Genomic DNA, 20,308 nt, shown 5'->3' on the forward strand with positions numbered 1-20,308 from the left:
CAATGATTTGACAAATCATTTTTATTGTAAAAATGTATAAAAGGGCCCAATATGCAAATTAAAGCCCCGTCTAATATAAAGAAACATGAGTGAACTTAATTTTGTCCTTCCCATTGCCTTCAGTTCTAAATGATGCAATTTCCCGTATGACACCCCTCCACAAATCCTCATATAGCTGTGATTAGTAATAGTAATACAATTATGAAATATTCATGTAGGAAACTTCGGTTAAACGTGGTACTGTGCATCTATACTTTTTATGGCAGGCACTATTCATAGTGGCGTGTAAATTCACTTTCACATTTCCACTTATTCAAGAGACTCAATTATACTAACTTGTACCAATACTAAACTCACCCCCCTAGTAACGTTTATGCCTACATGATTTCAAATTGTTCTTTTAATTAATTTCACAGGCAACATAGAAGACAATGTTTACATCGGTAGATTCGTAACATTCATTTTAAACTCGCAAAATAACTTTTGATATCATTACATTGGATATTTTGTTAATGGTGCAGACAGATATTGAAATTCTGTTTTGTGTACACTCTTGGAAGTGGTCAAATGAAAAGTGCAGAGTATCATGACAAAGTCACCAAATGAACTCAAGTGCTCCACATCAAATTTGATCCTCAAACCAAAAACAAGAAAAAAAATAGCAAGCTCACCCAAAAAGCATCCTTAAACTCTAACTCCATCCTGAGTGGTTTCCCCTCTAGAGAAACGTTTCCGCTTGTTAATGCGCCTTGGAACACCAGCGGCTTTGAAACAAGTAAAAAACGTTCCAGGAAACGAGCTGTGGCACGGCACCTCCGATCATTTGTTTGAAAAGAGGAAGAGTGTCAGCGAGCAGCAAGTGCGCCGTCACTTCGCTTTTTCACACGCCAGCCATGACCGGAGAGCCAATCGGCATTGTTCTAGCTTAGAAAGTTCCCCAGCGTTTAAATACAAGAAATTATGCTTGAGGTGGGAGCAAAAGAAACAAAATCTTAGAGTTCATCGTGCGACGATTGCAGGTGTCTGCCGTAGTCTGTCACTTCGCTGTTCATGAAAATCTCTTGGTTTTGCAAGACTTCCGCCTCTGAGATCCGTTCATCTCCATCCTGGTCCATCTCCTTAATCAGGTGAAGGGCCTCGACGATGAACCGAGAAAGAAACGTTAGCAAATGGAGACGATAGAAAACCTGATGTGGTCGCGTCTTTACTTCTTCCCGAGCGGCGCCGTAGCTGTTGGGCGCGATCCAGCGGAGTTGCTCCTCGCGATTCAACTTGCCGTCCTTGTCTTGATCGTAGAGGTCCTTGAAGCGTACGCTTTCCTCAATCTCCCACTGGGAAGGGGTGTCCTCTTTAAAAGACACAAAGTCAGTGGATTTGGGGAAGAAAATTGACAAGACACAACGACTGGATTTTTTTAAATACATTCCCCTAAGCAGAAGAAAGCATCATTGTGTACAGTACTTGCTCCCTCTAGTGGGGGAGGTTGTTAATTACAGTTGAACCAGTGTGTCCATTAGAGAGGATATTAAAGGGAACCACATGTAAAAATCTATTGTGAAAGTGAACAGTATTAATAAATTTAAAGGTTTTTTTTTTTTTCCCCAAAATGTTTTTTTTTTTTTTTTTTTAAATCAAAATGTACGAACCTTCATATCGAATGTCACCAATGAATTCCTTCAGACTGATCAATCCGTCATGATCGGTGTCGTAGTCACTCAGCACGTCCTCAATTGCAAAATCCTGTAATAAGCAAGATCTAAAACGTGCACTACATTGTCCATTAACACATTTTCTATAACGCTGAAATGTATTTAAGCTTACAGCCATATGGTCCACTTCAGACGGGTGGGTGAAGGCCAGGAACTCAGTTACATTGAGGCCAGGTCTTCCATCCAGGTCAGCGAAATTGAAACGTCTCCTCTCCTTGAGATAGAGCTGATGGAAGGATAAAACGACATGTTTTAATTTAACCGCGTTGCCCCATGGGGGATCTCGGTGCACGTACATGTCGCAGAGATTCTTGCTCAGGATTGTCCATGACTGTGCTTTCATCAAAATCCAAGAGCTTGTCATGAGTGGCCATGTTGTACTCTTTCCACGATACTACGCCGTCTTTGTCAGTGTCAAATTCACCAAAGCGTTCCTCTGCGTCTTCCATGGCATATTTTCTGTACACTTGCTGAATCCATAGAGCAATCTCCTCTGGAAAGAAACGAGCCAGTTTCACCTTTTGCTTCTTTTCCAAGAGTTGTGGCGCACACAATCTTTACCTGTGCTTAAGTGTTTGTCAGCATTTTTGTCTATCTTCTTGACAAGTTCCAACATCTTCTGCCTCTGCACTTCTGGACCTGATTTCTTTAAATCCTCAGAGTCCTCGAAACACATTGGATAAAAGTTAAGTCACAAGGTGATCAAGATAACAAAAAGAAAAGATGGATGCATGATGTTTCACAACCTTCTCTCCCAGCAGGACTTTCATGTCATGTTCAGAATGAGGGTGAGCGCTTTGTACCAACATAAACTGAAGGGCAAGCAACACCACCGTTGTTACAGTAGAGGGCGCCATCTCTACAGAGTACAAAACCAAGGTAAAGTCAGTATTAGGAGACTGATTGATCTTTTATTAGTATATGATGTTTTTTCAATCACTCACAGTGTCTTTGTAATTCTGTGAATTAAATGTACCGAATCACTCTTTAATTGATCCCTCCCTAAAGCCCTGTGTAACACAATGGCGCCATCTTGTGGCATATTGGTGCCAACAAACTACGTTAAAGTTATGGAAGGCACTTAGTCAGGTTGTGGCAGTGAGGAACATGTCTTTATTCCATGTCTGACTGCCACAAGTGAGAAGATACAAATCATCAAAGCTGCAAAGACAAGATGATGTCACAAAGTATAAACATACAAAGAACAAACATGACCCCAGCCCCCCTGGTCCTAAGGTCCGCCAGTTATCTTTTCCTTTCAGTTTTTTTTTGGAGCGATTATGCAGCATTATTATTTATCCAGCGTTTGAAAAAGCTTGCTCGTAGTAGTTAGCAGATATTTTAATATTTAACTCAGCATTTTCCATCCGTCCTACACTTTCTTCCTCTGGTGCTATTCTCTCCTACAGGTCAATATGGGTACTACGTCAGATATCGCTGTGAAGTGCGTTAAACCTGGACATCGCGATTACACTACACTAAATGCAGTAAATACCGATTTGGCTTTTATTTTCACCTTGTGATTGCAGTTTTCTCGTACCTAACGAAAGCCGCTTAAGATGTTCAAGATGTGTGTGGACATAGTACCGTACTTTGATCTGAGCGTGTGAATGATGAGGGGAAAATGACCTGCAGTAAACAAATATAGCAGAACCTAAACCAAAATATTAGAACGTATCCGAAATGTTAAATAATGAGAAACAATTTCGAATTGTGCAATGCACACTTTACCTTGAAAAGTTGTTAGTGTTGCTTCTTGAGCCAGAGTGCAGTGTCGGTCGGGGATGCGGATTGACAAACTTCCGTTTAGACGTTTCACAATAAAAGAATTGATTTCCTGAATTGATTGATTTCTCCACGTGAAACAATTTTTTGTTGTTGTGATTATTCAAAGCATGATAAGAAGCCTTTAACACGGTCGTGGAAAAAAAATGGTCGCATGTGTGTTTGAAGCAATGACCCAGTGGAAAAACGTTGCTCAAACGCCGTGTGGACTTCAAAACAGACCCGTACGTCTTAGTTGTTGTAGTCACAAACGGACGTTTCAAGATTTGCAAGATGTGTGGTCTCATTTTTATTAAACACCTAAGCCAAAAACACAAGTCACTTCGAAGCACTTATATTGGGACAGAATTATCGAGGGTAAATGACACGGTAATAAAAAATAAAATTAAAAAAATGACAGCAAAATGGAGATAATCGTAAGTATGAGATTTAATTATGATGTAGTTTTCACAATGCCTCTCATTTGCCATACAGATTTCAGGGAGGTGCGCCCACTTTTCAATTTGTAATGTTAAAAAATGTCAGGTATCTTTCAACATATTAAAATCCGACTTCATGATGTAACAAGAACGTAAAACCAATAATACACTTTTATTTTGAAAGGTAGATTAATTAGCTCAGGTTCACCGAAATACCTAGTCAATCTTTATGGTTGCCATGGTACAGACGTTTAAGTCCCGCCCCCCGACCTGAATTATCTCGCACTCGATTGGCCATCAAACCTGTCGCGTTCATGTTAAGCTAAAACAATTGGACCACATTCCCGTCTATCAAATACATCGCAATTCAACGGACTTCCGTTTCTTGGTCTCTTAGCCTCGCTGTCATGTAGCATGGTTTACCATTTACTCTAACAATTGGACAACTTTGTCCCGTGGACTTCACATTTCTCACCGACCGAGCGTTGAACGTAGTGCGAATCGATGAACAAAGATGGACGACGGCGGGGCGCCGGGCAGCACCGTCTGGGACCGAGAGTCGGGCACGGGAGTGACGGTAGGGAGAGGTCTGGCAGTAACAGCTCGGGGTCGTCACATGGAGGAGGCAAAAACAAAAATGCGTCCATTAACGCTCTCAAGGTAACTGGGAATGATTAATACGTTCATATTTTATCTTTGCCTCCGAAGTCTTTGTTTGGCGCATGGCTAGATTAAGGCTACAAGCTAGCATCCATGATTCACCACATTCGGGATTTCGTGTGCCCCTGTTACCTTCCAGTGGGTGTGGTCCTGCTAGTCCCTCTTGGATTTTTTTTACAGAATGCTTTGTCACATGCTGTAAAAATGACGGTGTTAACGTTATTTTTCAAAAATGAGTAGTAGTTCTATATAACAAGCTCCTCGTGTAGCTCAATGCAAATGGGTCTTAGTGTTGTACAGTACAGTTTTGTATATTCAAATTGGTTGCAATGATGTATTTATGAAGCTCAACATTTTCAATTGCTTTATATTTCAAGATTCCCTTCAGATGCTGTGTTGGAACACAATGCAAATCAAACTGCCTATATTTGGAGTGAATGAGAACTAATTTAATCTGATTTCAAATGAAATGTTCACATCTTAACTCTTTTCTATGCAGTAGATTTATTGTCTCTTTTGGAAATGAATAATACAAATAAATCACTGATAAAAAAAAAATTGAATCGGTGCTACAATCTACTAAGAGCGACTATAATCGTATAGCCACTTCAGGTACACGTGAATGTCTGATGGCAATCAAAGTTGTCAACTCAGTAAACAAACATCAACTTGCGTTTTTTTTAAGCGTTCAATAAGTTCTACTAAACAAGTATGGTGTAAACTCAGGTCAGTAAATAGGTCATAGGTCAGATTACAACAGTAAAACACAAGAAGCAATGTAAACATTGAGTGCATTTCTTAAGCACTAAATTTATCTTGACACCACAAAATTGATTTGTAACAGCATTTTGCATGCAATTAAACTATGAAGGTTTGTGCTTTTGTTTTTTGTTTTTTCATTTGCTATAAGACTATAGTAGGTCATCATATACGGTCCAATCAGAATTTGAGCATCACTCTAATGTTGCTAATGCGAATTTGTGGTTTTATAGCCACACACACGCATGCACACAGTCCCTTGGCCTGCAGCTACACTCATCTCTGGGAGCGCAGGTTGGGGGGGCCGTGTGCATGACTGCGCAGAGTCGCGGCAGAAGGAGAGTGCGAGGAACAGAGTGTACGTGAGCTCCCAAGTGGAGCACAGAAGCTGAAAATGTAACAACGCAGCATCGAGCTGATGGACGGCAGCAGCCAGTTTGGGTCCTACTCCCCCCCAGTCTTCTTTGAGATAAGTTGAACTATCAAGGCAAGTTGCTATGACATTGTGGAGCGAGCACTGGGAGTCTATTTTAGTCCCCCCTGTCAGATGGCCGTGGCGCCGCTGGTGAGGGGGAAGAGGGCGCCTGAAGTGGGCAGCAACAGCATGTCAGGGCTGGACGAGGACGAAGAAGCGGCTTCGGCGCTCTTCTTCTATTCTGTATGTATTTTATGTTCAGCTCTTGGGACTTGTTTTTATTGCTCGCCGGGACCGAGAGGGAAACATTACACTCGCTCCTTACGAAGCACCAGCTTGGAAAATGGGTCTTGTTTCCGGTGCACGGCAAAAAGGAGTCCGCGCCCTTCACGGTGTCGTTCAGATGACTGCTTGGCTAATTAGCAATGTGTTGGTTATTAGCGGAGAGCAGCCAAGGGATTCTCCTGTATGCATGGCTGTGATTGTTATCTTCTTATCTTTGTGTTCTGGATCAGAAAAATAAAACGCACGGGCCACTTGACATGAAGAATTTTTGCGCACCAAAAGTAGGTCAGCTGGGTATCTCGCTGGGGGGCATTAAATAGTATCTGGACCGATGCACTTTGCATGTTGGCTCTGCATAATGCGACACCCACACATGCTATTATACCTGATGAATAACTCTTGGAAAAATTCTTAATCGCCATGTTGTATTATTGTTGTATTTAGAATAACTTGAGACATTTATTTGAGCCAATTGTAAATAGCAATAAAATGTGTCGTTTCAGGTTAAAGCACCCAATGATCATTTTCAAATTTCCTTTCATCAGATCAGTTCTTAAATAATGCAAAGAAGGTAGAAGCTATTCTACCGAGAGAGAACTCGGCGAATGAAAGACCGAGGACACGAATGCCAGTCAAGCGGTTGTTTTTTTATCGTATTGTTTACTTGATATGAAATGCATATTTGTTGAAAGCGCTTATTCTCGATCGAACACGATGACGAGCGGTTTCACAGCTTGACAAATATGCGATGAGGGACTTGGGTTCTAGTTTTTGCTTGCTCTGGGCTTCTCTAGTCACTGATGCATACTCAATGTGTAGGTCAGCCATGATGCATGTTGGGCGCCAAGCGGGTTGGTTCAAGCCTGGAGCTGTTTCTTGTCACTGTGTTGCTTCCGTTTAATGCTCGCATCTGACTCCAAGCTCGCCAATATGTCGCATTGTTGTTAAAGTGCAACATACTCAACATGTAACAAAACAATTGTGGCTCTCCCAAATAAAACCGACATCGTTTAAATTCCAAAAGCATGCTTATTTGCGAACATTCACAGAACAGTACACGGCATTTTAGCACTCTACGAACTGGGTAACCATAGCAACAAGATCGGACTGCCAAATCCAAGGCAACACGCCAGCCACTTCACTCAATACGAACTACTAATGAGATCCGAGATCTGTATAACGACATTGTATCAAAGAATACAGACGATCTAAATTCTCACTGCACTTGCATGTGTGTGTAAGAAACTTTGCTCTCAAGTGCAGTCATGTGTCCCTAAAGTGATCTGAAGGCGCCATTGCGCATGCCGTGTTCAGCTCTACTTATCGCCAAGTCAACATCTTATATTAGAGCTCATATGCGGTGAAATATTGATGTTTTGACTCCTCTTGCAGGCCTCCTTCCAGCGCTCCAACAGTCACGACAAAGTACGTAAGATCGTCGCCGAAGAAGGCCGCGCTGCTCGGAACCTGATTGCGTGGAGTGTCCCGCTGGAGAATAAAGAGGAGGAAGGTCAGTGCAGTCTCGAGCAAAATACGCCTTTTGGCATTAAGAGCCTACCTCAACAGTATTAAAATAATAATAATAATAATAATCCACACACAGAGTCATTTTGTTCACTCTGTGCTCCCACTTATACACCTCCCACACACACGCATAAAATGTTTGATATTCCACTTCATACTTCTAAATGGCCTCGTCATCCATCAAGCATGGTAACAATGCACTCTGTTGTCTGTTGGGATACATTTCTTATTGGATCAGTCCAATTTTTTTCCCATTTTCTCCACACAGCAAAGTCCAAAAGTCAGTTTGCTGGCGGCGCAAGAGCTCAAAGGACTCATTCCGGGCAGCAAAGGAATAAGAGACAGGTGGGTGTTTGATGCTTGTCCGCCAGAGGGCGTCATGTTTACCACACACCCCTGGTACCTCAGATTAACCTCAATTAAATTCCTGACGTTTTAGTAGTTTTTTTTTATTTTCACTGTATCTCATTGAAAAAAGTTAAAAACTTTTCCCCTCCCCAGAATGTTGGCGTGGAGAGCAAAAGCACAGCCGGCGCCTTGTTGGACAAGGCGACCGAGAAGAGCCCCACCAAATCTCGACAGCCTCGCAAAGTGGACCTACGAGCACGCTACTGGGCCTTTCTCTTTGACAACCTGCGACGCGCCGTGGATGAAATCTACGTCACGTGCGAGTCCGATCAAAGTGTTGTAGAATGCAAGGTCAGCACATTATGCGGTGGGGAAATAGAACTACACTAATGGAAGACTGCATTTTGTCTGTGGGTTCTTGAGCAGTTTTTCGTGTGACCGCTAGAGGGCGACATTGACATCTAAATAGAAGCTGCATTCCTCTTGAGTTCTGCTTTCTGTCAGGTCCACACTGCTAAGAGAATTATCACAGGGCTTGCTCTGAATATCGATGACAGATTGTAACCACTATCTTATGTGGTATGATCATGATGTGGTCTGGCAGCTCGCTCCCCCCCCCCCCCCCTCTTTAGCGACTCCTCTCGACACACTAATACAGCTCACCAAATTCCGTCTAATAGCATTAATTTTTATCGCACTACAAGTGCCTTGGTTTCAGTGTCAATAAAACTGGGGATTGTTATTTTCGTAAATGTAAACATTTTCTCTCCAGCTCACACCTAGAAATGCATTTGATTATGAAGGACGCTGTGCCAGTGGGTGTATATTTTGAATTTGTCCTCTAAACGAAGCCCTCAAAAAATGCTTCATTTGTTTTTGCGCGCATGTACGGACCACTGGCTTTTACTGAGCCGCCTAATGGCAAGGCCTCTTTGAGGTCAAACATGTTGTCATTTGTCGTGAAATGTTACACGAGGCTTGTATTTAGCTTTTAAGTGTGCCTGTTAACATGCTAAAAGCCACTTTACGATGCTCCCCCACTCGCTGCGAACTTTGTCCGTCAGAGGACCGGCTCGGCCTTCATTACCAAATGAGCGGCGAGCTATAGAGGCGGTCTTTGTTAACCAGCTCCAATCATCGAAGCTGTTCCTGCTCCTGCTGCTGGATACATCTTTCACTAGACTGACTTGTCTATTAACTAAAAGCACTGTGAAAGCTTTACTCTCAATTTCCACTTCCATCGCCATCCATCAGTTGTCTGCTTTCATCTTGTGGCCATGGTGGGTGGTTTAGGTTGGGGAGGAAAAACTTTGTATCGAAAGCAATAACATCAAGCTGTCAATCTTTCTCTCAGGAAGTCTTGATGATGTTGGACAACTACGTGCGGGATTTCAAAGCCCTCATAGACTGGATCCAGCTCCAGGAGAAACTCGAGAAAACCGATGCCCAGAACAGGTGATCTCATTGTCTTCTCCTTGCGCATTCATTTCCTGTTTGTTTGCTGTCTCGCCACCCCCCCCCCCCCCCCCCTTCCCATCCCACCCGCGTCAAGGTCGAACTGTGTTTATTTCTGTCTGCTCAATGCTACTTTTAATTTGCAGGCCGACCTCTTTAGCCTGGGAATTGCGTAAGATGTCGCCGGGACGCCACGTGGTGCCGAGCCCCTCTGCGGACAGAATGGTTTCCTCCCCAGCTGCACGTCGCACCCTCAATTTTGGGTATGCCCCATGTCTCTCCTTGTTCCACCGAGGTCGTGCCAACGTTAATGGACTTCGACTTTTTGACACATTTGTGTTGCGTGTAGGCAGTGCGCTGTAATTGGATGCTGCGGGAAATGGATATTGATTGTGCTTTTACAACTGGGAAGCGTTTAAATGTTTGTGATTGGCAGTTGGAGTGTGAATTGATCGGACAAAAAAAAAAAAAAAAAATAGTGGTCCACTTGTAAATGTTTTTCTTCATTTATTGTGATTATAATATGTATGTCTTATCTAGTGGACCTCCACCTGCCATGGCCACTGCCCGACTTTCCCTTTCGGGCCCCAGTTGGGCAGACCGAGTGAAGTGTACTCAATCCGCTCCGAGTCCGACTCAGCTGATGACTTCTTCAGTCGAAAAGCCAAGTAAGAAATCCCTGATTGCAGAAACTGAGATTGAAGAATGGAAAACCAAAATCTGACAAGATCTTTTTTTTTGTTATCAGGTAAAAAAGATTCTGAAGGCTGGGAAACGGTGCACCGCGGACGTGCGGCCAAGCCTCGCTCCGCCACCATGATCGCCAAGGTCAGTCCGGTCTTGGCCACTCACGTCGCCCCAAAGCAGGCCAGCACCAAGAATCGGTCACTTGTCCCGCCACAAGAAGAGCAACCCGTCCTTCCGCAGTCCCCACCTCCGGTCGACGCAACCAAGGTGGACTCAAAGAAGAAAGTCGATCCTCCAGATGAGGAGAAACCTCCAGTTGGCGGGGATGCAGTCGAGGTACTTCTGTCCCACTACGCCATGACAAGAACCTCCTCCGAGGAGAGATATCGATTATTCATGCCAAGTATAGAAATTTGACACGGTTTCATCAACCGCATTGTTTTTGTTTTGGGCTTACCATGTTCAGAAACACACCACTTGGAATTGATTGATTTCAGCCGCTTATTTTTCTCACAAAATTCACAATTAACACACACTTTTCCTCATTTAGTTTTTACAATCCATATCTTATCCATCTTCAAATTTGGATCAGAATTGGGTGTTTAAGGGCATGTCAGTAGCAAGATCCCCCCCCTCCCCCCCGCCTTCGCATGATGTGTTTTTGTTGAAATGCATGTTTTTAATGGAGCTCGCATCTGCTTGTGTGTGTGATTGTCGGTGCAGCCCCCAGCAGAGAATGCACGAGACTCGGGGCTTTGTGTCGACGCCGCCCGCGACGCCGCGCCTCCCCCTATAGCAGATATCACCCCTTGCCCAGAACCCGCCTTGTGTTCAGCTGCGGCCCCGCCAACAGACATGACCTTATCAGTCCTACCCCCTGCCCCGGCCCGCTCCGCATCCCTAGAGCGACCCGAGACGGATGGGCTCGGCGGACCGTCGGCCTTGGGGGACGGTGTGGCTGAGGGGGGCGTGGCCACATCTGCTCCACGACAGGCTGAGACTCCCATGGAAGCGGTGAAACTGGAGAGTGTGCTGGACCCCACAGAGCTTTCCACTGTGAGTGCTGAGAGATGGAGGAGCAGAGGGGAGGGGAGGGCTGGGACCGGGCCTCGGGTCGGTACAAAGGGAATTGAGGGGAGTCTCACGGGTGCTTCAGCGCCTAAACAAAGTCAATCTGAAGCAGGCCCCTGACCAAATGTGTCATAGCTGTGTGTGCTGTTGTTTTAGCACCAAGCACTGTGAAGAATAGCTGTGAGTGGATTTATTTTTTTTTTTTTGTCGTGGGTGTTCAATTAACCACAAAAGTGGTCCGTTCATCTGGCTAAATGTGCGCTTTTTTTTTTTTATGGACCTAAAACGTTCAATGCTAAATTTCAATCCACAGTGGTTCTCATTCAAATTGATTTGTCAGTAGGTAGGCAACATCATATTCATATTCGTCATATTCACACCCACTTGAACAGCTTGACCTGTTAAGTTTTGTATGCCACTTATTAATCTGTGATAGATTTTTTTTTATTTTGTCAAATCAGTCAACTATTTCAGTCGTTTGCTCCTTCCACCATCTCCTCATCCTCACGCTAAATGTAACCTGCATGACATTGGAATGCGTCCTCACTTGTGATTTTTGTGACCACCCTGTGAGTTCAAACGTGATGAGGTTGATCTGGTCACGCAAACAATCTAGACACGCAAATGTTTTATTCAAAACTCTTCTTACATACTTTTTGTCAGGCTATTGTATGATGACACCCTCACCCTGTGTCCAGCCTCAGTCCATGGCCGAGGTCCTGGCTAAGAAAGAGGAGCTGGCTGACCGACTAGAGAAGGCTAACGAAGAAGCCATCGCCAGTGCCATCGCAGAAGAAGAGCAGCTGACCAGAGAGATTCAAGCGGAGAACAATGATCTGGAGACAGACAATGAAAATGACTTCCCGGTTAGACAAAGGTTTTACTCCCTAAAAGCGCCTGCATGGTACATTTGAGCTAATCCCTTGCTTTCGTTCCTGCTCTTCCAGGCTGGCATTGCTAATGGAGGATGTGGGCCCAACATGGAGTGGAGTGAGATGTTGGCCGATTACGAAGGTATGGATTTCCACGCGTCAGCTCAGCGGTAAATTGCTTTAAAATGTTTGGACACCACAGGTATGTTCTTTACCCACCCTTTGCAGCGAGGGAGGCATGGCGTCAGAATACCTCATGGGGTGACATGGTGGAGGAGGAACCCGCTCGACCTCCAGGACACGGGATCCACATGCATGAAAAATTGTCCTCGCCGTCACGCAAAAGGTGCCCCTTTTTTTATTTTATTTTTTTTAAACAGCTTTACCACATGTTGAGTAAGGCCCTTCTCCTTATTTTGACAAGAATGTAAAGCATTGTCAGGCCATGTTAACCAAAAGATGAATGATCATATTTTTGACAGGACAATTGCAGAGTCAAAGAAAAAACATGAAGAGAAACAGCTGAAGGCTCAGCAGCTGCGGGACAAATTGCGAGAGGAAAAGACGTTCAAACTGCAGAAGCTTTTGGAGAGAGTGAGTGAAAACATGTTGAGCAGATGGAAGTCCCTGCTGATTTCATCAACTCTTTTTTGCCTGATCTCTGTTTTTACTCTCTGCAGGAAAAGGAAGTGAGGAAATGGAAGGAGGAGTTGTTGGAACAACGAAGGAAGATGATGGAGGAAAAGCTGCTGCATGCAGAATTGAAACGAGAGTTGCAACTCCAGGCCATTGTGAAGAAGGCTCAAGAAGAAGAAGCCAAGGTAGGTGTGGGGAGTGGAGGGGAGTCAACAGTAAGTTTGGGAGAAATATTTGATGAAATCCTTATTGTGTCCATTCAGGTCAATGAAATCGCATTCATCAACACTCTGGAAGCTCAGAACAAGAGACACGATGCCCTGGCGAAATTAAATGAATACGAGCAACGCCTTAATGAGCTCCAGGAGGACAGGCAGAGGAGGCAGGAGGAGAAGCAAGCCAGGGATGAAGCGGTGCAGGTGAGACCAAAAAAAAAACCAAAAAAAAACCCCACATAGTTGGTTTGCACATTGAAAGTGTCTCGTCCTTGCTCACGTGACGTTTTTCTTCTTTGTAAGGAACGTAAACGAGCGCTTGAAGCTGAGCGTCAGGCACGCGTGGAGGAGCTGTTGATTCGGCGCAAGGAACAAGAGGCTCGAATTGAACAGCAGCGGCAGGAAAAAGAAAAAGCAAGAGAGGACGCAGCACGGGAGAGAGCTAGGTAAGTGTTGTTGTGGCGGGTTGGAGTACATTTCCGATTCCCCCCCGCCCTCGTAGAAAAATCACTGGTAAAGACGCCTCTTAGGACTTTTGAAACCTAAGAAGCTTTTATTCCAATTTCCAAATGAAAATATTAATAGCTTTTGTAAATATGTACTGTGCATCAGTCCAATTTAACGTCATAAAATAAGACGTCAAACTACATTTTGTGGCTGGTGTAAATCTGTCGCCAACCCTCTCATTATTTTTTCTCGTGTAGAATAGTACAGGTCAGGCAAGGTGACCTCAATAAAGAATTGTGGCTTGAAAGCACATGCCTCAGGTCAAAGGTTTCCCCACGTGTAGCTAAATAACTGTCTTTGTAACTTAAAATATTGACAGTCACTTTATTGACATTTTTTTTAAAAATGTTCTATATTGTATAAAGAGACCGAGAAGAGCGTCTGGCAGCTCTTAGTGCGGCTCAACAGGAGGCCATGGAGGAGCTGCAAAAGAAAATTCAAATGAAGGTAAGAGTATCCAGGGCTCACCTTGCTCCTCCAATAGACACCGTTTCCCAGCTGACCCGGCGCTTTCTGTTTGCTTTGCCACAGCACGACGAGAGCAGCCGCAGGCACATGGAGCAAATGGAGCAGAGGAAGGAGAAGGCGGCCGAGCTTAGCAGCGGCCGCCACGCCAACACTGACTACGCCCCCAAGCTAACGCCATACGAACGCAAGAAACAGTGCTCGCTCTGCGCCGTTGTGGTATGTACATCTCCAAACTGTGAGGGATAGTGTCCACGACTTGGATGAAATGGACATTGTAGAGGATTTAGCGTCCCCTTGTGGCAAATATAGTCATTACAAATTGCCTGAAGCCAAACGTTTTAACGCTGATAAAATAGAATTCTCATGCAGTTATTTGTAAAGACTCGGTTACCAGGGAAACCAGGGTTGAGCATTCTGACATTCGAAACCGTTAAGTGATTTTTGTCGAACCGACGATTGACCTTGGCGTAACATCTGACACAAGGGATCAGGAAGGGCTCCATGTGACGAAGCAATTGATTTAATGACCTGAGACACAAAGTATCATAAACCATTTCATAGTAGGTAAAAAAGGCAAGCTTACGCTGTTTGAATAATGAAATCATGTAACGATAATTGTGTGGGACTTATAGAATCCGTTGGCTGCTCAGTTGTTTTGTAAATACTTGACTGGAAATGCCAGATGTGGAAAGTTCCCTTCAACAGACATGCTGATGTAATTGGGGGAATTAAAAACAAATTGACATCCTTTCGCTGCTTCATTTGACTTATGGAACAGCCTCACGTACTTTGCATTGTGCTCTCTTCTGCGAGGTTCAGCAGTGGCAGGTCATGTCCTATTGGCAAAAAAAAAAAACAACCTCGAGGTATATCATTTCACCGTCATCCCGTGGGGGCTCTGATGACCCCTTCCTGCCTGGAGTCTCCATTGTTGGCGGCGTCGACCTCTGACCACGATGCTTGTGTTTGCAGATCACCTCAGAGGTGCACCTGTTCAGCCACACCAAGGGCAAAAGGCACCAACAGGCCGTGCGAGACAGCAGCAGCATCCAGGGACGGGAGCTGTCCGACGAGGAAGTGGTGCGTACCGTCAACCTGCCGGCGGCACGCACGTTTATTCTCCCAACAGATCGAGGACAAAGAAACAGATGACTGTCTTTTATAGCACGGTTATTATTATTTATGCCCCCCCCACCACCACCACAAACACACACACACACACCATGATGGCTTTGTGCCGTTGCAAATGGGCCTTGAAATGTACACAGTCAGGGTTCAGTGCTCCAGTGGACGGGTGACATCACTTCATCACCGTCTTTTTTTTTTTTTTTTTTTTTTTTTGGAAGCCATTGAGCGCTTTCCATGGGAAGGCAGCCCGTTAATGCAAGTTAACCTCTCAGGCTGCAATATGAGATTGGCTTTTCAGCGCTGCTCATTGTGAGTCTGACAACTGTTGGTGCTATACGCAGCACCTTTGGCCCCAGTAGCTCTTTCATTCAAAGCTTTTCTTCCCCTGCTCTCTTGTGAGAAGAATGGATAGGCCCCGCCGTCTTTCCTCTCAGGTATTTTCTATCTAAACGTGAGTCAAGTCAGTTTGTTCCCTTTGACAGTTGGATAAACAAGGAAATGGTGAATTCCAATTTATTGCGCAAACATAAACAATGAAATATTAGAAGGTGAAATTTACAAATAGGCAAACGATTGTCAATGTTCTCAAATGACCATAAGTAGAATATTTAAAAAAATGACAAATAGCCAAGTGATATTGAATTCTAGATATTGAAAAATAAACAGTCAGATGCCATCTGAATTGATCACCTCTAGACACCAGTGGTGGCCAACAGAGGCCGGAAAGAGCTTCTGCGGAGAAGTGACCTCCCATAGGACCCAAATAGTCCTGGAGGTCTGCTTGACACTCTTAGGATTGGCCCTTAAATTGAGAACCTTGCTGAAATATCAAGAGTGGCAGCTGAAGTCCCCCTTCTCACTCCCCCTTGTTGTTTTGAAATCAGACACTCGACACCTTTTTTTTTTTTTTCTCCACCAACGAATTTGCTCTTCTAAAGAAAAGAAGACGAGTTTCAGTCAAACGTGGGTGTCCGATTTTGAATTTATGGCATGTCCGTGCTGAAATGTCACCCAAAGTAGGCAGTTCGATACAAATAAAAAGTCATGCGAACCAACCAAAGACTGTAACCCCATCCCATGTCGTATCACTTATCGTCTAGTAGCCGACATGAAATTCAGCTGTTTGCTCAACGCCAAATGGAAAGCTACCCGCTCTGGGCTTTTGTGAGTGACAAAAGAGGCGCTGGGTGAACATATCCCATAGAATGTGTATTTGTGCCGCCTGCCTTTTAGATCTGTGATAGCTCTGTCTGTGTCCGAGAAAGGAAGGGATGGGATGTTTAGAGGCGGCTCAAGTTTCTCCCACTAGAGGCAATATCGGGCATTGTCCACCACCGCAGACTTCGGGCCCAGTGTGTTTGCCGCTTTGTGATAATGCTTCCGTGGCAGACGGCTGTCTGTCACCGTATTTGACTGTCGCAAACATACTTAGTGCTATTGAGTTTACCCCCAGCCTTTATTGTAATAACTGTATCTGTATTTGCTAAAGCATTTACAGCTGCCTGTCAGCATTCCCCCCCCCCCACCACCTACGCCACAGCATAATATTTCAGTTTACCATTTTATAGTAGCAGTATGATATATTTTTGGCAAATGGTGTTTTGGATGCATTATTTAAGCAATTCCATTAGTTGAGTGGCAAGCACACTTGGGTAGCCCTCTCAAAGAGATTACTGACTGCAAGTGAGATGACAGCGCTGGTTCTGACTGACCTGGAAACTGTGAGAAAAATGGGAGGAGGCACTTGTCACTTGAAAATCTAGTGAATGGATTTGACGGTACAATCGAAACATTTTAGATCTAGAGGAAATACAAATGTAATAAATTATTTGCGGGTTTAAGTAATTGATGGTAAATTGGATGCACTACTTGACAACAACCAGCAGAGGCGCTGCTGATCTACTCAACTCGATTTTTCGCTTAATAATTAACAACCACATGATTTTCTTGCTGAAACCGGAGTTCCAATTGTTCCATCAGATTAATAATAAATTATATAACACTTGATTGATCATACTGAGTCATCCTTGAGAAACGATGATTTATAAATTTGCTTTTTCACACCTGTATTACGTTCCACCGTAGTGAAAGGCCTCCATTCAGCCAGCAGGTGCACCGGCACTTGTCACCAGAGGCTATGGCATCATCCCACACACAGGTTCTAGTTAGACTTCTCAACGGAAGTCCTTTATCTGCGAGGCTTGTCATCTGGGGTGATGGATGACAATATAATTAGGTCATTAGTTTCTGGCACATGCAGCATGTCGCTCAAATCGGGTTATGGATATCACACCATCGCTTAGTAGAAATAGTAAAATGGTTAAAGGGACGTCTCTGCCCTCAAGGCTTGTCTATGGGTGGGGGAGAGGTGAGTGGACTGTTATCGAACTAATTAGGCTACAGCGGTTGCTAGTTAGTTGCCATGTTTATGGAATTTATCCCGAAATGTATTTACAGAAAGAAAATGTTCCACTTTGTGCTTTATAGGAACATCTTTCCTTGAAGAAATACATTGTGGACATTGTGACTGACAGCTCCGTTTCCTCCGAGAGTCTCAAGGATAGCGAGGAGAGGCAAAAGGCCCGCAAGAAGGCAAAGAAGCTCCGTGCCAGAATGAACTCCAGGTCAGTCGCTTTTATTTTTACCTCACTAACAGTTTATCACTTTCTATCGCACATTGGCACACAAGAAAAAAAAAGTGTTCCAGGATTTTTGCATCCTGACTTTCCAAAAGGACCGTCGGCCGCATCTCTGTTTGCACAGTATGCATGTATTAGCACTGCTTATTTTTCCTGCTCTCAGCTATTGATTTTTTTTTTTCAAATGAAATCTCAAGGAAAATCAATACCCATAAACAAATAGGAGGCGAGTTTGCCATGCGGCAGAACTCGGACCAGAGCTTACTCAATTTAACTGGCGGTCAGAACAAGGAGAGGCTCTGTGGTGTTGAGAAAGTGACAACATGATCTGTCTCTGTTTCCTGTCACTCCCTCGTCAGCCCTGCTGGGACTTGCACTCCGAGGCCGCAAGCCCCCAAAGGCAATTAAAAAAAAAAAAAAAAGCAGCACAGAAACCCCTTAAAATATAAAGGTTGTCTCCTTCGTCATTAAGTTTTAAGGCAGCATTAAAAAATGAGTGTTAGTTAAAATAATGAATGATAATCATCACCTACATTTTTCTGAGATGAAGGAATTTTGACTTTTAGCAAAAAAAAAAAAGGTTGAGTTTAGTCAGTGCCAGCAAAACGCTGCTGTCTGATAATTTTAGGCCGAGTCGCTCCGCTGACAGGCCAAATAAACAGACTCGGCCTGAACATTTTCTTTCCTTTCACACTTTCATCTATAGTGTGCTTTACGGGAAGGCCAAAATCTTTCCCCAAGGATTCAATACTATTTTTTTTTTTTGTACCCGTGTAGAGCAAAGCAATACGAGACGTCATTTGACACAAAGACACAAGTTCCCGACTCCCCATATAAGGCCAAGTAAGTGCAGTCCTGTTTTTTTATATCTTAAGTGTTTTATTATTTTTTCTCAAAATAGTTGGAAATTTTGCCATTTTGTTTGAGTCAAGACTTGTTCGATCGCCATGGGAAAAGTGATGTTTGCCTCTTTCCACTGTATCTTCAGGTTACAGCGTCTCGTGAAGGACCTTTTGAAACAACTGCAGGGCCAAGATAACGGCCAGTGGGCCAACAACAAAGTGTCCAGTTTGGATCGAACTTTGGGCGAGATTCTTCGCATCTTGGAGAAACAGGTAGCCTTGAACAATGTGTCTGACAAATAACGTTTTGTTTCCGCATGGTTTTTAATACTATATTAAAATCCACCCAGTGGTCCCATATATATTTTTTTCTGATTTTACATCGTCCCGTCTGAGCCGTCTGCAGCTTAGTTCGTGCCAGACGCTCTGCATGTCTCCTCGGTCATTAGTTGTGTTTGGCTTGGGCTCCCTCTGTCTCACCCTCCCAAGTATCACTTACTCTAAAGCCACTTGCCTTTGGTTATTGACTAATGAAGACCATGTTAACTGTGTTATGATTGTGCACATGGTACCAATAGAGGTGCTTCCTGGCACGAGAGTGAGCATTGTCCCTATGTCTGTAGTGTCCACCACTCAGACGCCACTGGTTTAAACAATGGCTAGTTAAAAAAAAAGAAAGAAAACCAGTCCTATAAGACATTAATTCAACTCAATGTGTTATTGCAATATATTATTGTGGCAATTGATCAAACACGTGAGCCACTCCAGTGAAATCCAATAAAAGGTAAGTGTATATTCAATATACAGTAACTGTGATAACTGTTTCCAAGTCGAGTTGATTTGAAACCAGTTTCAAAAATTTATTTTTTATTTCTTACTGTAAAATCCAAATTAATTTGAGCAGAGCGAAGCCATTAAAACACCTGCCACCATGTTTATGATGAGGAAAATATACAGTCCACTTCCTGTAATGAGGCATAAATTTCCTGCCATCTTGTGCTGTGCACCATTATACCATCCTACTGTGTGTCCGTGGCCGTCGGAATACAAAGATTATGGAGTCCCATCAATGACTAGCGGGATAGCCGGAGATGCTATTACCGTATTTCCCCGGGGACGCGTCGAAAGAAGTACTGCCAGGTTGGCACGGGCTCCTCTAAGGAGAGAGGAGGAGTCAGCTGTGATGTAAGTAGCTCACAAGCTGTCACTACACAAGAAACCCCTCCTCTTGGCTCCGCCCACTCTTCAACATGAGGCCAGAGGTCAGCGGCCCAATAAAGATGTGCTCATTTTGTCAGCGCTGCCGTCGCTGTCAAAGAGGCAAATGAAGTCCCTTGTCTTTCAATTCTTTTTAAAAGCTCATTCCTGATCCAGTCGTGCTCTCCAAAAAATTGGAGACGTGGTATTGGGGAAGCATGATTGGCAAATGAGACAGTCGGGGGGGGCACTTGGCTCTCTAATCCCTGGACAAAGTCAAATAAATAGAGTCTCCGTCAGCATGGCTGTCTGGCCCCTTCAAGTCGATGTCGTTTAGATTATTTGACCTAACAAGCATCTCTCATGTCACTGACTCACCTACAGATTTGTTTTTCTGTCCCATATCTGATTCAGTCTCCACTTTCTTTGCTAATTCTGTAGACAACACCCGACACTCCCCTCCTGCAATGCTGTTTGGGCCCCACCCCTTCACACACACACACACACACACACACACACACACACACACACACACACACACACACACACACACACACACACACAGACCGAACTGCTCGCGTGGTTCTCTCTGACCCCGACTTGTTTCTCCCTTTGTGGCCTCTAATGGTTTATTTTGTGTCAAACCTAATTCTAGCTATACTCTACGTGATTGAGAAGTGAATTTTT

The 20,308-nt window shown here is 44.0% G+C and overlaps 2 protein-coding genes across 7 annotated transcripts in view; one reads left to right on the forward strand and one right to left on the reverse strand.

Annotated features, from left to right (window-relative positions):
• Positions 1-382: 382 nt before the first annotated feature.
• rcn2 (reticulocalbin 2) lies at positions 383-3,601 on the reverse strand. Of its 5 annotated transcripts, none has more exons than XM_085913604.1 (9): positions 3,441-3,519; positions 3,226-3,338; positions 2,456-2,568; positions 2,271-2,373; positions 2,006-2,202; positions 1,822-1,935; positions 1,647-1,740; positions 1,209-1,348; positions 383-1,136 (listed from the first exon to the last, which is right to left on the reverse strand). In XM_085913604.1, exons 3-9 carry the CDS (start codon positions 2,564-2,566, stop codon positions 993-995), a joined length of 903 nt encoding a protein of 300 aa, XP_085769730.1. In that variant the 5' UTR covers positions 2,567-2,568; positions 3,226-3,338; positions 3,441-3,519; the 3' UTR covers positions 383-992. The 5 variants fall into 5 exon arrangements, with proteins under 5 accessions (XP_085769730.1, XP_085769731.1, XP_085769734.1 ...); XM_085913605.1 differs by having other exon boundaries at positions 3,250-3,338; positions 3,441-3,514; XM_085913608.1 differs by having other exon boundaries at positions 3,250-3,363; positions 3,441-3,504.
• Positions 3,602-4,233: 632 nt separating this feature from the next.
• The window catches only part of scaper (S-phase cyclin A-associated protein in the ER), a 32,951-nt gene continuing 16,876 nt past the window's right edge, over positions 4,234-20,308 (forward strand). The window contains exons 1-22 of one of the 2 annotated variants that reach the window (XM_085913850.1): positions 4,234-4,573; positions 7,425-7,542; positions 7,825-7,901; positions 8,058-8,255; positions 9,259-9,359; positions 9,506-9,622; positions 9,900-10,027; positions 10,108-10,382; positions 10,770-11,102; positions 11,816-11,983; positions 12,065-12,131; positions 12,218-12,335; positions 12,472-12,583; positions 12,670-12,810; positions 12,889-13,044; positions 13,144-13,286; positions 13,713-13,794; positions 13,879-14,031; positions 14,788-14,895; positions 17,431-17,567; positions 18,360-18,425; positions 18,571-18,697. In XM_085913850.1, the coding sequence (XP_085769976.1) occupies positions 4,418-4,573; positions 7,425-7,542; positions 7,825-7,901; positions 8,058-8,255; positions 9,259-9,359; positions 9,506-9,622; positions 9,900-10,027; positions 10,108-10,382; positions 10,770-11,102; positions 11,816-11,983; positions 12,065-12,131; positions 12,218-12,335; positions 12,472-12,583; positions 12,670-12,810; positions 12,889-13,044; positions 13,144-13,286; positions 13,713-13,794; positions 13,879-14,031; positions 14,788-14,895; positions 17,431-17,567; positions 18,360-18,425; positions 18,571-18,697 (3,081 nt within the window). In that variant the 5' untranslated portion in view covers positions 4,234-4,417. Of the gene's footprint in view, positions 4,574-5,585; positions 5,991-7,424; positions 7,543-7,824; positions 7,902-8,057; positions 8,256-9,258; positions 9,360-9,505; positions 9,623-9,899; positions 10,028-10,107; positions 10,383-10,769; positions 11,103-11,815; positions 11,984-12,064; positions 12,132-12,217; positions 12,336-12,471; positions 12,584-12,669; positions 12,811-12,888; positions 13,045-13,143; positions 13,287-13,712; positions 13,795-13,878; positions 14,032-14,787; positions 14,896-17,430; positions 17,568-18,359; positions 18,426-18,570; positions 18,698-20,308 lie in introns of those variants that run through there. The other variant, XM_085913851.1, reaches the window with a different exon arrangement.

This window comes from Syngnathus leptorhynchus, chromosome 6 (genome assembly GCF_054491065.1).
Source record: "Syngnathus leptorhynchus isolate UIUO chromosome 6, UIUO_Slep, whole genome shotgun sequence".
Lineage (NCBI taxonomy): Eukaryota > Metazoa > Chordata > Actinopteri > Syngnathiformes > Syngnathidae > Syngnathus > Syngnathus leptorhynchus.